General features: G+C 35.1%; 1 protein-coding gene across 1 annotated transcript; it reads left to right on the forward strand.

The window, feature by feature from the left end:
- The first annotated feature begins 1,386 nt into the window (after positions 1-1,386).
- On the forward strand, positions 1,387-15,047 carry LOC124374911. Its single transcript, XM_046833046.1, has 9 exons — positions 1,387-1,569; positions 3,249-3,378; positions 4,667-4,826; positions 6,035-6,177; positions 8,822-8,997; positions 9,617-9,863; positions 11,732-11,848; positions 13,834-14,159; positions 14,871-15,047. Exons 1-9 carry the CDS (start codon positions 1,387-1,389, stop codon positions 15,045-15,047), a joined length of 1,659 nt encoding a protein of 552 aa, XP_046689002.1.
- The last annotated feature ends 91 nt before the right edge of the window (positions 15,048-15,138 follow it).

Consider the following 15,138-nt stretch of genomic DNA (forward strand, 5'->3'; position numbering starts at 1 on the left):
GAAATTGAAATTGTAGAATGAAATTTAGCCCAACACAATAAAAAAGCAATCCACATAGGTTAAAATTTTTTAAATAACTTGCCATTTGAAGTTACTAGCAATATTCATAAAAGAACTGTAGGAGAATGGTTAAAGAGCATCTCTTGCTTAGGGAATACTATACTTGTTGGAAGAGTTTGTGTTAAAATTAAAAAAAAGTATTATAATTGAAATAACTTACTTTTGTAAATGATTTCATAATAAATCTCTGCAGATCAAAAAAGAATAATCCTGTACTAGCAAAAATTCATTGGATTGCTAGGGGAAAATGTTTTACTGAGTTTTCTACTACATAAAGAGACAATCGTCACTGTTAAGTTACAATTACTTTGTGTTATTGCAATTGTACATTAAAATGCACTTTTAAATTGATGTATTGACACTATTTTTGTTTGCATGTACAGCACAAAATAATGATGCTAGATTCTGATGCTTTGGAGCCTGAGGTAGGGATTGGGCTTGGCCCAAACCGTCTTGACAGACAAAGCATAGTCGAGTTAGACTTTATTAGGTTCTAAAATGATTTTTTTCCTATATTGTAGAATTTGTAGGTCAAAATAGTAATTTTGGTTTATTTATTATTTATAAAACACAGGTTTTGCTCAATTGTATTACCTGATTTTGCTGGTGTACTAGAGCGAGCGTCATCATTGATATCTGCTCAACTATTTATTTAAATCAACTGGACCATTCAGAAACTTTATACACAGTAGACAAAGTCACGATCCAATGTTTTTATAACATTAAAAACAGTTGTTTTTTATTTTCTATCACAAATTAGATCGTAGTGATCCTAGCACATTAGACTCGGTACTTCCCTAGTCAACACATCACATCACTAAAATCCACTGTCAGAGAGCGCAAAATTGAATGTGTGATTGACAGTGATTTCTGTGAGGTTCCCCTCACCCTCCTTTCAGCCTTATTATGTTCAGTTGGTAACCTGAGTTTTCTGGCCAGACTTGGGATTTATGGACGTTTTCAGTCTAACGTTGGATTGATATTTGCTCAGATTCGATTAATTGACATTTCCGCACATACAAAATCATTAATACAATAGTTCAATTAGCCTGTAAATGCTGAAGATGTTATGGATTTGATTACAACACATAAATTGATAACATTAAAATTTGTACCTTTGGGCCAAAAGATGTAAAAAAATGTGACTCATGTGTACTAGTTTAGTCCGTACATCGTGATAATATAACAAAAAACCATCATACGCTATTTCCATGGATAGCGTATTGGCAGTATTGTGTTAAGAAGTGATGAAATGAAAACAAAACGAGAAAAATCTTTTGTGGAGTGAAGCAGTAGATTAGTGTCAAAGTAAGTGTAATTCGGGATATGTCCAGGGAATGTTTCCGGCAGCCCAATCAGTCCAAGTTTGAGAAAGTGGCACACGCACTGCTCTTGATTCTGGATCCTGTGGAATGTAACAAGACCATTCCTTGGCCTCTCCTTGAAGATAAGTCCTTGAGGAGTGAATTCCGCAACAAGTTCGTCAAATTCATCAAAATGATCAATTCAGTAAGAATTGTTTTACATTAATAATATGTATTACAGAAGTTGTGATTAATCAGTCATTATGTATAGTTTTTGGTTATAATGCCTAATGACCAAATTCACTAGTGAAAGTAATAAATTAATTACATTAACCAGTTATTATACATTACATTATACACACAATAGCTACAGTAATGCAGTTTTGGCTAAAGTAATTAAGTTATAGTAAAGTAACCACATTGACCAGACATTATGAAGAATAGTTAACTCAAGTTGGTCAAAGTAATAACATTTGAAGATGGTGGGGAGAGTCACGTGATGTGACTTTGTTAAGTGACCTAACATAACCTAACCACAAGTAATCTAATCTAATCTAACCTACCACAAGTAATCTAATCTAACCTAACCACAAGTAATGTAATCTAATCTAACCACAAAATAGTCCTTACATGTAACCTATGTTTGGATAAAACAATAAACACAGTATGATTGCCTAATTTCAGTCAGATAACGTGTATGATGGCTGGATAAAGTGAGAAATAGAGCATTATTAGTCAGTTTGACCAAAATCACTAGCTATTATAAATTGACTGGATATTATTTATAATAGCTGGATTAAGTACTTTGATGTTAATAAATATTTATATTGGTAGAAATTAAGTTTTTTTGACAGCATTTTAAGATTGCTGAACATATTCTACGTAATTGTAATGGGTAGAACGGGATAGAACATTTTGGTTTAGGTTATAAAATTCTGCAAGAGAAGCTTGTGAGCAGATCTTTAGGGATCTTTCAAGCAAAAGGAGCACAAAAAACCTTAAAGGACGATCTACCTTCCGATATACGTCTAGACCTTTTGAATAGAACATAGATCATAGTTTTCAATATATAAAAACCAAATTTTAATAGACCTTTATCATTTGAAGTCTTATGATCTGTCAGTTTTAGCAAAATAAGACCATTTTAAGATACCTCAACCTTAGATATCATCTCCTAGATCTTCCCACTTCTCTGACGTCAGATCACGTCCCAGATCGTCACAGCGTAAGGTCGGGAAAGTAGCCTACCTATCGGCGTTATCCCACACTTGTGGTGAAAAAAGAACATCCCTTGTGATAGTACCTAAATTCAAGTTCAGATGATGTGAGAGCTCGTAAATGTTGATTTTAAATTATTTATATACTGTATTTTTAATACGTATGTATGTATAGTTTAGTAACAAACAATAGATAGAGACAGAGTGGCCCGTTCTCGCCAAAATCGTTTCATTTCGGGAGGCAGAAAACCAGAACCGATCGTTCATAATGACTTGTAATTTTCACAGTAAGTAAAATAAGTTGTGTTCTTTCTAATAATATAGACTTTTAGGTCCACAGTGAAACAAATTGTTTAAAAAATGGTGGTCTCCGGATAGTACCAAAGTACCGCCCATACAAAGCAATCTATGGAATGGGGACACAACACATTCTCCCAAAAATAGCCAGGAACAATTTTGTATAGGTTGCTAATGCTAGAAAGTGACGTTTAATGTGTAATTTTAATATTCGTTTCAAACGTACAACCTCTATTTTGGGTTAATCTCGTTGGCTATATTAATCATAGTAGTAGACAATAGACAATAGTAGTAAATATGTTTGTATGAAAAACAGAGTTGAAACACGGTTTTTTTTTATAAAAGGTAATTGGTTTTATTCTGTTTCCAGAAATATCCACAAGCTGATATTCCAGAGATTCAAGCTTCCAGGTTGCATTTTCCTGGGGGTTTGCACTTCCTTCAGTTCATGTACAAGTTGTCCTCCTTCGCCGTATGGTTAGAATTGACGAGATTGTCAAGTAAGTCTCTTTTTTTTCGTAAAATGATCATTGTCAATCATACAGCGAAGAGATGATCAAATACGACCATTCCTTCGCTGGATGAAGTGAAATTGAAGGATTGTAAAAAAATAAGTTATCTTTTACTGTCAGTATAAAAAATGTCAGCTGTTATGTTATGAATTACTTTTAAGTTTTCAATACATGTCTGTGTTATCTCTAGAGTTACAATAGGGTCTTGTTCTTGCTGTAACAAAATAGTGAAAAATAATGTTCTGTGTCCATGCATTCATCTAATTACAATTAAATGCCTGTAATGGAGAAACATTTTTGATTAAGTTTTGGTTCAGTAATAAATTAATTGAGTACGCATTAAAGAAAGAAACTGTTTTTATTAATTTTTCAGTAGTAATGAGACATTAAAACTATGGAGACTGGCACAATGTGGTACAATATTTCCGTTATAACCCTCATTACAACATGGGTTATATAGGGCTAAATGAAAGGTGGTGCATCACAATTCTGTTTACTGAAGCATTATTATTGCACATGTCAGTTTCATGTTGCTTTGAGCCATTTTAAAGGGTCATAATTAAATCAGTTAGATGTCATCAGATTTTGTATACTAATAGAAATTTATACTTCTAGAATAGCCAGAATAACTCAAATTTCCTTTGGTGCTTGCTTTCCTTAGTTTTTTTATTATTATTAGTATCCAAATGATGCAAATGTTTTGATTAACCATTTTCAGACTAGAAGGCTTTGTGTGGCAATAATATACCCAATATTGGCGGTTTAATTAAATAATTAAGTGATCAATTAAATTGAATCAACTGTTAAGGAAACTGGATTTTTCCAGACATTTTTCATCGTTTAGTATTACAAAATATCAGTAACTCTACATTTCAAGATCTGCAATTTGATCACTTCTTCAGTAGGTGGTTTGGTCAGTGGGTGCAGACCTATTGTGACCTGTATTCTGTAGTTCAGTTTTAATATTTAGTGTTGTGTTTAGTTTTTATTAAGTGCATGTTTTAGAGTTAGTGGAGTTGACACACAACATGGTGGTTGTGATTCCTGACTTATGCCTGTCACAACGCTTTGGTATGATTGATTTATTTTAATCTATATTGCAATTATGTGTTAGGTTAGTTATTTACCTGAAGAAGAGATCAGATTGCAGATCTCGAAACGTAGTTTTTTATATGTCACGGAATGATGGCAAATGTCCGAAAAAGTCCGTTTTCCTTCAAAGTTTTTCCATCGTCAAAAACAAACTTGAAACTAAAAACTGTGTTATTATTTTTAGGTCCTCAAGAAATGGAAGAGCTCTTGCCAAAGTTTCGTCCATCCAAGTTGCCAAAGGACAATATGGTGAAGTTAAAAATCGTGAAAGGCGCTCATCAGGAAGCTCAGTGCAATCTGCAGCAAGTGACAGAATACCTGGACACTGCACTTCCACTCATGCAGTTAGTGCCGTCTTCTACTTATGAATATGTTCATACCATTGAAATTGTGCTAATCGTGGCGTACAGAGATATTTATACTGTTTTTATTTGAGTTATTATCCTCTTTTAAGTCTTATTCTACCCATCCTCATGGACCATTGGCCTGTGCGAGGATCTTATCAAACAGATTAAGGGGGAGAGTCGATACAGTACGAGGTCGATGGTACTGATAAAAAGTGCTTCTGCAACAGACCGGATTTGAACCTGCGCTATCTCTTAATCATCAGCTCTCCCAACATACATGGAAGTTCTGCGAATGTGTAAGAATGCATATTGTATTAATTTATGGCCACTGGGAAGCAAACAAGAATAAATAACGTGCAAAAAGTAAATTATTGTGCTATTGCCAGTGCTACTGTTGTATCGTCTTTTCGTCTGATTATCATGGCACGGCAATGCGGATATAGTCGTACTATGCACTTACACATACGCCTAGAACACTACCACCAGTACCTGTAGAGCTTTTTTTAAAAACAACTTTTTTTGTTTATTATTTCTTCTTTCAAGAAACAGAATACAAATTCCACTTTGAAAAAAAGAAATTTATAATCTAAAAGCACGCTGATTTTTTTGTGCCCTTAGGGTTACTTTACAAATAATAGATCAAGTTTATATTTAAAAACAAGATCTGTCCTTTTTTTTTGACTGGGGAATGTTTTCAGCTGTATACGACTGTTAATAGCTGTGGCACCACTTTTGGGAAATGTTTGACTTACACGGTGATATAGACCTGAAAATCTGAAGAAGAGTTGTATTAACAGTTTTCTCTCACCATTGAGACGATAATGATGAGAGGAAGTTCTTATAGCCAAGTAATGTGGCTAAATCACATCACTTTGATAAGAGAAATGCAAGTTTATACATTTCTTGTTTTCCTTCTGGTTTTGTAAGGGGAGCCACGATAAAACACATTTCGAACTGGAAGTGATTCTTATAGATTCCAAATTTCAAGTTTACTTATACACCATTATTTTAAGTGTTTAGAGGTTAAGTGGAAGACAGGACTAAGTCCTAACTTCACCTCAATAATAAAGACATATTTCATTTAATTGAACCACATATTTAAGTTAGAAGTTAAAATAATTGCAAACAATGATAAACATCAATCTTTTGAATAAACTATATTACTGACACAACTAAAACCTTTACGATTTATGGTTTTATTCCAGGAATTTAGAAAGCCATGTTGAGAAATTGTGCTCCAAAAACCTGGTAGCGACCAACCAGTTGAAGAACCATGTCGCAAGTCTAGACGTAGATGATGAGATTAAAGAGCAGCTTATCGATATTGAAAATGCTGATGCAATAAAAGGTAAAATTGGTATTTTACATAAACTCTACAGTAACATGAATTAATAACATTTTCGAGGGATCTAATGCATTAGGTAGAATCACATATTATTCCGTTAATCAAATTTATTGATGGAAGAATATAAGCCTAGCACCACGTCGAGGGTGCTATTTGTAGTAGATCTGATTGGTTATGTAATAATTTGACACCTTCGTTGGTTAAGCTATTTTGTGATAGGTCTCGTAGTAGTGGTAGAAGTTAACTTGCTCAATGTCGGTTGAGTCGTTGTGTCTCGTTTAAAAATGGTACTTACTTGATAGAGCAAAGTTGATCTGAGCGATGTTGGACATGGCAAAATACCTTAGCGGACATTCTTCTTCCACCTTAGGGCTGCGGAAGGATGGTAGGGGCATGGTGGCATCTAGGTTAGCTTTATACAAAATTTCTTTTAAACTAAAACAGGAATTTTTCACGAGAAAAAATTTGTTAACTGTATTTGGATTTCTTTGGCCCTTCAATTGATTGAATTTCAATATGCAGTGTTTGACAAATTTTTAAACTGGCATATTTAGGCTTTTTTTCATAAATGTTTAGCCTGTGGGAAACAGTAAACGCATTTTTATGTCTGGTGTTGTTTACATATTCCATTGTGTAAAATTTTATGTAAACAGACTTCAAAAATGTAAAGGCTTGGCACTGTAAAATCCCATTTAAAAAAGATCTTTACAATGCGTCTGAGGAGGCACTTGAAGACACATCTGAGTGCCTTCTTCTACCAGACAAAAATTTGGTAGTTTTGATTTAGACGCGTATCTCACAATACTATAGAGTAGGAGACGTGTGACTCGAGCAAGCGATGTAGGCCAATTTCATTACAGTCAAGTGTTTTTAGCCTTCTGAGATTGCATAAGACAAAAAATACACTTTGCTAGTCTTGACTCAATCTTACGCAAACTTGCTCACTCCAGTCTAAACACTTGTTGAACCTCACCCCTAGGAAAGGGTTAGAATTTTTTTATTGTAAAAGGTGGTTTTAATTGGTTTGAATACAGATAATTTTTTTTTTTTTTTTTTCAATTTTTGTGGTGGTGTTGTGATGGTAGTGTGCAGTTTTAATGTTCTGTTAAGTTTAATATAACCACATTAGAGTGCCTCTTGTCGTGGATCAATTCAAAGTTCAATTAAGTATAAAGGTCCCAGTTGATGTACTATAATATAATAGATCTTGTGGTGCAGTAATTTTGAAGGAGTTATTGTGGCGGTGTTGTGGTGTAATGTGATTATTTCTACTTTCTCACCTATAGTTTATATATCGTACATAATGATACAGCATGTTGATATAGTCAATATGGTGATTCTGGAAGTTGTAGTATCTCAAGTTACTTTCTCAACAGGTCATCTTTGAGGTTATGTTGGGTTAGATAACACTCTTTCATCCTCATTTTGATTGACTTTTAGGTGAAATAAATTTAGTAACTTTTTTATTTTCAATTGAAAACTTATCCTTTAGTAAAGTCTGGAATAGGGCTAGCCTTCCGGATCAGCTCCACACTTATCAATCCTGAGTATTCTGTTAATCTGGAAGCCGCCCAGAAAACCTTTTAGATTTAAGTGCAGTAGAGATTTCCTCAGTTCCTTGTCTAGTGGAAAAACTGTGACCTACTATTTTAAAATGTTTGGTATTGATCAACATTTTGTCTTGATCTTTCTGGCTCCTTGAATTTTCGATTAAAGTGTTTGAGAACTTTGTGTTTGGTTAAGTGATGAAAGCCTTTCCTGGAATAAACATGTTGACCATATTATTTATAAAATGTCTTCCAGTATTTATGCATTGAGACAATTGTCAAGGGTTTGTAGTTTACAAACTTTACGATCCGTATATTTTTTCTCTAGTGCATTCACACTTATATGGAATAAGCATATATGGTGCAATAACAAAAAAGAATCTGGATAGGTTACTAGTCCCACAAAAGAGAGCTCTACGGGTTATCCGTAGATAGACTTAAAAATACTGACTCCGTTAAGAAAATTATTTACAGAAAATGGAATTTTAACGGTATACAGTTTATATATTTATGAAACAGTTCTTAATGCGAAACAAGAAGAAAACAACACTCCAATTCTAGTTAATAGTTATCGATACAACACAAGGCATAAAAGAAATGTCCCACAACATAATCTTGAATTTTTCAAAAAGAAAACTGATTTTATGGGGCATAAGTTCTTTAAACACCTACCAAGAGTGATAAGTAAATAAAAATCATGGGTTCAAATCCCTGGGAGGTCCAATCATGTAATAATAATAATAATAAAAACCAGTGTACTTTGAAGCCGGCATAGCTAACGCTGAGGCTTAAATAGATTTAAAAAAAAAGTAAACAAAACTTTAAAAAAATGAAAATGAAATGAAATTCTTACCTGCTGAATCTAGCACTTTATTCATTATTTCAACAGCAAATTTGTGTTTTTATTTGACAGTATTCATATTATGTTTTACTGGACACTATTCTTGTACATGATGTGCATTTCACGAATAAAGACTTTTTGAATCTTGAACCTTTGAATATTTTTTTAATGCCTACAAAAAATGAACAATACAACTAACAGGTTTTACTCTAACTTTCCATTATACTGGCTCACCAATAGTAATGGTTACCTGTGACAGATTGGAACGCGAGGACAAACGAGAAAGTGGCAGAGCTGAAAAAGCAAGCTGGACGGCTGGTTCAGCTGAGGGACTTGACTGCTGAGTGCAAGCGGAGGAAGGCAGCAGCTGCCAAGACTTCTGAGGATCTGTGTCTGGACGGTACGAAGCTAGCGATCTCCCCTGCACTCGCTGAGGTATGTCTGGTGTCAAATCATTTAATTGCCGTTAACAATATACATTGCATTGTACAAAAAATACAAAAATTGTAAATTTATTATTCGTCTTTTGATCCCAAATCTATTAGTAGTTTTGATATTGTTTAGTGTCTGAATTGAGTAATGGCTCAATCTGCGACAGTGTGATAGAGGCAAAATTGCATATTTAGTTCAACAGTCTTTCCTTGCTATTGCAAATTGCATCAGCTATTGGATATTATGTTATTGTTTAGGGGTGTTAAATTTAATTATCATGTTTCAAATCAAGTAAAAGGCATTTGAACAAAGATAAAAATATCTATTAATCACAATTTTATAATTTTACTGTTATTGTAATTTCTGTATTTGTTGACACTTCAGTCAAGTTTTGATCAAAGTTATTAAAAAAACAAACAATTAAGATGCTACTTCAGGAAAGTTTAAAAAATTGTGAGAGATGACTGAAAATTTTCATGTCCCCCCCCCCACGAATTTTAAGATTCCATGAATTTTGTGTGTGACAATCATAATGTGTTGGTTGTTTTTAACTAAAACTTTAAATAAAGATGATGTTTTTAATTTTTCCGACTTTTTTTGAAATACATGACACATCTCACAGATGGTGGCCTCCCCTGTGTACAACAGCAGTGGAGATGTGAGACTGGCGGCGGTGCTGAAGGCGGGGCAAGCGTGGGCGGCGGGCATGGTTTCGGAAACTCCTACCACGTCCTCGCTGCTCCCCGAAGTTCAGGAGCTCCTGAAGCAGTACCGTGAACTGCAGGCGCGGGCTATCAACCTGACCGCTGCCTTAGACACGTGTTGCAATCAGAGCAGAAGAGTCATCAGCAAACTGCGACCCATTGTATGTAAGTCAACATGCTGTGACTTTTAAACACGTTTGGAAAAATAATAGGTTATGCAGCAATAAAAGGAAGGTGAACACCTTCCTTTTATTGTTGCAGTGCCTGGTATCTGACGCTATTTCAGACTTGACTCTTGGAACCTGGAGTCATGTTTGTCTGAAGAGATCCAAAGAAGATTCAATTGAATCGACCATTCCTACCATAGCTACATTATGTGTAGAAAACTCAATTGCTCCACCGTTCCTAGAGGTCGTGTCTATCACATCGTAGTGCACTCAGTTGTGTACCTGATGAGACAATGAGACTTCCACTTCACCTATTTATTTGTGCCTCTGATGTCAAAGCGATGAAAATGTTGCGTTTTGCGCTTCTTCGTTGTCGACTTTCTTTGGATCTCTTGAGACGAACATGACTCCAGATTCCAGGAGTCAAGTCTGAGACAGCGTCAGATACCAGACGCTGCACTAATAGGAAGGTGGTGAACTGGAGCTAAACATTCAATTGAATCAACCCTACCTGCCATAGCTGTGTTATGTGTAGAGTCACATTAAACATTCATCAAATCACTCAAACATATCAGGACTTAACTTAGTTGAATCCCACAAATTTCTTGGACTCCATTTTGATCAAAACATAAAATGGAATCACCATATAAACTATTAGTTAATAAATTATGTACTCTTATGTTATGCTCTCAGCATTGTCACACTGCAAATCTTTAAAAAATGCAAAGCAGTATATTATGCCTGTATAGAATCTTTTTTTACGATACAAAATAGTTGTCTGGGGTGCACAAAAAAAATTATTAACAAATATTGGTTGCACAGTAGAGTATAATAAATTAGAACATTGCTAAAAAAACGTTCTTGTTTTCGACCATTATTTAGACAGTTTGAGGTATTGACACTAACAGGAATATATGTTTTATGACATCATAAAAGTTGGTGTGCGATGGGTCTGCCTTGTATAATGAGTTTTAACTCCACACACCACTTTAATACAAGGAAACAATTCAAAATGTCAGTATTCCCACCATAATCTCCTTATTTGAAAAAAGCCCATCATATTTGCCTTTAAAAATTTTTAATGGAATACCTCTCCATTTTGCGTGTCTTAATTGAAAACAAATGTTAAAGGCTGTAAAGGATAAGCTAGTGAAGGAGGCATATTACTCCTTGGATGAGTACCTGCTTGATAACTGAAACTGATCTGCTGCACACTCCCATTTTTAAAAGGTTTTAATATTTTAATCTTTTTTATTTATTTTTATTAAATTATCTGTTGTAAGTGCAAATTAATATACAAAATGTATTTTAGCTTTAGGTTAGTTCATATTTTTTGTCTTTGACGATGCACCTTTATTGTATACCCTATATCCCATTGGATACACGCGATCTTTCACAACTGCCATTATGTACCTAATTGGGTACACACCGAACTTTCATAAAGTGCTTTGTGCGCTTGATGGGGTGCATTTTCTTATTGCGTTTCTATTATTTGCCTGTCTTGGTGGTTTATTAAATGTGATCCTGTGCTTAAATATAGACCTTAGACTATCGTGTACTCTGCTGGGTGCATATTTTTTAATTTTGTATGTACCCTTTGGGATACAAGGAGAAACATTGAAAAAAACATATTAAAAATAATTTTTTGTGAAAAATTGCGAAGCGTACATACTTTTCTTCATTATTCTTTACATTTAGCATGAAAAAAATGATTACAATTTTTTACCATTACTATTGAAAAGTTCAACAGCAAATAAGAAAGTCCAGAACTACGCCGTTGTTGTGAACTTGTTAAAATAGTTACTTAAAAATTAAAAAATAGTTATCAGTGTTAATGTTTATGTTAAGTTTTTTTTTTTATTATAGATGCATACATCAAGCAGAAACAAGCTCCGGACCACTTCAAGTACCTGAGAGCCCCCCCTACACTTCAGTTTGCTAAACCCATTTCGCCCTGCAAACCTCCATCAGCTGTCAAAAAAGGTATCATTACAGTTACTTTTGGCCACAGATGAATACATTGTATCCAAGTACCTAGCGATTGATAGAATAGTTGAACTTCTACGGAGTCAGATGATGAAAAACACTCGTAACAATAATATATAACAGTGTATTATTAGTGAAATAATTTTGAGCTAAATATGAAAGTATATACAGTACTGTATACAGTAAAATTGACACTCTTAACGTTATTGCCTGATACTGAAAACCTCATCAGTTGTTACACATTAATTAAAATAAGTTTAACTAGTATTAAAATTAAATGAAGAATGGTTTTGCAAATAACAATTTAGGCACTTATAGCGATGAACTAGTTTTTAAAATTCCAGTATTATAAAATTCTGCTGCCTGAGACTTCAAACCAGGTAGTCACACCCTCCCGCAGTTCCACGTCGTCATCATAGCGCCCACTCCATAGACTGTAATTTCGTTACATAAATAACATATTTTACCCAAGCCTCTTCTCCTATAATTCGATCGAGCAGCGAGTCACTATCTCTTTCGTAAGTGTTTCAAAAATGTCATTAAAGTAGCCATACGCTAGTTTTTAAGCGTTTCTATTAAGATTTACCATTTTGCACTACATTTATGGTAATCTAACTGTTGCGGTACAATGTTGTGTAATAAACGCCTTGAAATTTGACAAAAAATAAGTGAGATTTCTGTTATTGTGAATCGGCAGTCTTCTTTAATCCTCTCATCAACTTTAGAGATAAATTCATCTGTCACAATACTTGGATATCTACTTTGTTCATCATCATGCACATTAGTTTGACCATTTTTAAACCTAATGCACCACTGACACACTCCACCTTCAGTAATCACATCGTCCTCATAAACTTCACAGAGTTGGCGATAAACCTCAATTGGTTTATTGTGCTTAGCCAACTAAAACCGTATTACTGACCACACTTCACAACTGGTGGGATTTTCAGTTGCATCAAACATTTCAAACTGCTATTGTAGAACAACAAGGGCAGTAACCTCTCACTATCACAGCTGGATAGCCACTGAACGGAGAAATGCCCTGACATCAAAATTGCAGCAATATTTCTACCTCTAGCGGCTACAGAGTGAAACGTAATACTTTCTGGATAGTCCTTATATGTCGTGCAGGAGGAGGTAAAATAAGCAGTACTCATAGGGTTAATCACCACCGGATTATTACAAGACTTTTTAAGGAAACTACTTTTTAAGGAAATATAATTCTATAAGGTTATAAAGGATTCCCTTTGAACATACAGACTATAAGCCTACATATTGATGTATCTAGCCACTATCCTGGATTCCTATTAATTTGGTATGCTTAAAATGTATATTGCTGCACTGAAGGTATGAAAAATCTTAGAATAATATTTTGGTATTCAGAAAAAAGTAAGTGTTCCTATTGAAAAAAGCCAGTTAGTTTGTGTAATAGTTTGAAGTTACTCAGTATTTCTGGGACTGTCTAATGATGGACTCAAGTTCTATTATAAAAATGTTTGTCCTCCTTGATATGATTGAAGGTAGATTGTACGTAATTTTGGATATCTAAATAGCACTCAATGGAATTATAGCAAATTTTACCAACCGTACAAAGTGTTTTTGTATTTTAATCATGTGCATTATATGTTTTTGGGACATTTTTGTTTTCTTAGTGGTTTTTTAAAACTGTTTAACAATAGATTTCTTAAGAGTTGCTTAGAAAATTTGTGCAATACACAATAAGAGCCATGAAATGTGCATCAATAGCATTCTGTTGGTCTATGATGGTGCTTGCCCTCGCACTGTAAATGTTTATATAGAACTTTGGGTGAGAATAAAGTAAACTACCCTCCATGCAGCCTAGTCTCCGCTTTGGCTATTAATTTGAAATTTACTTGAGTCTATCTTTCATAAGTAAAGCATTTGGTGACCGAGCTCCTGTAGTAGTGTGTGAGAAAATGATTATAACTACATTTATTATGTGTTTTATTTTGTTTGGAAAGATAAACGAAGGCGTTGGTCGGACATAGTGAGGAAGAAGAAGAGCCACAGGAGGGTTGTGTGCTCTGTCAAGTGGAAAAGGTCCCAGGTGTCGATTTTCGGACACTCCTTCCTCCAAGGGGTTCCGGCATCCGGGTGTAGCTTCCAGCATAAAGCGAAGCACCCGCCACAGCATTTCACAGTCCCGTATTCCAACCCACCTGGCTACATTGCCCCGCCGCCCCCACCTGGCTACATTACCCCACCGTCCCAGTCAAGTAGGAACATTGCCTCGCCACTCAACGGTCTCCGCCACCTCCACCCCTGCGCTCACTTGCCGGAAATCTCTGTACGGACAGCTCCCCACAGGGCCGAAAACTGGAAGAGGTAACAACACCAGAATGTTTATTACCGTACTCATAGTTAAACATATGCTTTATCGAGATTAATTAAATTTTAATTTTAAGTTAACACACTGGTAACTTCAAAATACAGTAGTATTACATTTTTTAAATCCAATGTTACTATAACCTTTTTGTGTAACTTACTTCTATTAGAACAAGAAGCTTCAAATTACACTTAGTCCTAAATGGACCTTTGTGATGCTTCTGGAGTGGTAGGATATTCGCTGGATGATTAAGGTTGGGGGTAAGGGCCGCATCCTGTCGAGATTCAGGAGGAAGAATTTAGTATATTAATCTCAGCCATGTCCCCTCGGAAGAAGGAGAACACAGCTCTGAACAAGCCTCTATTCAAAGTAGGCAGGGGTGGCACCCTTATGTCTAGGCTGGTAAGAACCTTTGACTCTTAGGGAACCCCACCAACTCCAACAGTAATCTCCCGCAGTAGATTGGACCTATCAAATTACCCAAGGGTGGTTTGGTGCGAGCACTCCTTGTCATATCCTTAATATTGTGAATTGTATATTTGAGCTTTACAGATTTAATTATTTGTGTTTAGTTTAACTGTCTATCTTTTTTACATTGCCAGACTTTTTGTATCGAATACATTATAAATGTTGGTGTTGTCCCAATACTGACCTGAGCAAGTGTGATTACAGATTGAAGATCTGTCACCCCTCTCTGAGGTAAGCTTTGTGACAAGTGGACCAAAAGAGACAGTGTCAACTCCACTGCCAGCCGTAGAGGCCACTCCTCTTTCCTTCAAACGAAAGTCCATCTGTGACCTCGTCGAGAGATATCGGAAGTTGAAGAAGTCAATGGAGTCCAACAATTAATGTTATGTCGTATGTGTATAAGTACTGTATGTTGTATAGCTGTACAGCTGTTGACTTTCTTAAAAATAATACAACTTTTCATGTTTGTTCT

This window comes from Homalodisca vitripennis, unplaced genomic scaffold (assembly GCF_021130785.1).
Source record: "Homalodisca vitripennis isolate AUS2020 unplaced genomic scaffold, UT_GWSS_2.1 ScUCBcl_11110;HRSCAF=20266, whole genome shotgun sequence".
NCBI lineage: Eukaryota > Metazoa > Arthropoda > Insecta > Hemiptera > Cicadellidae > Homalodisca > Homalodisca vitripennis.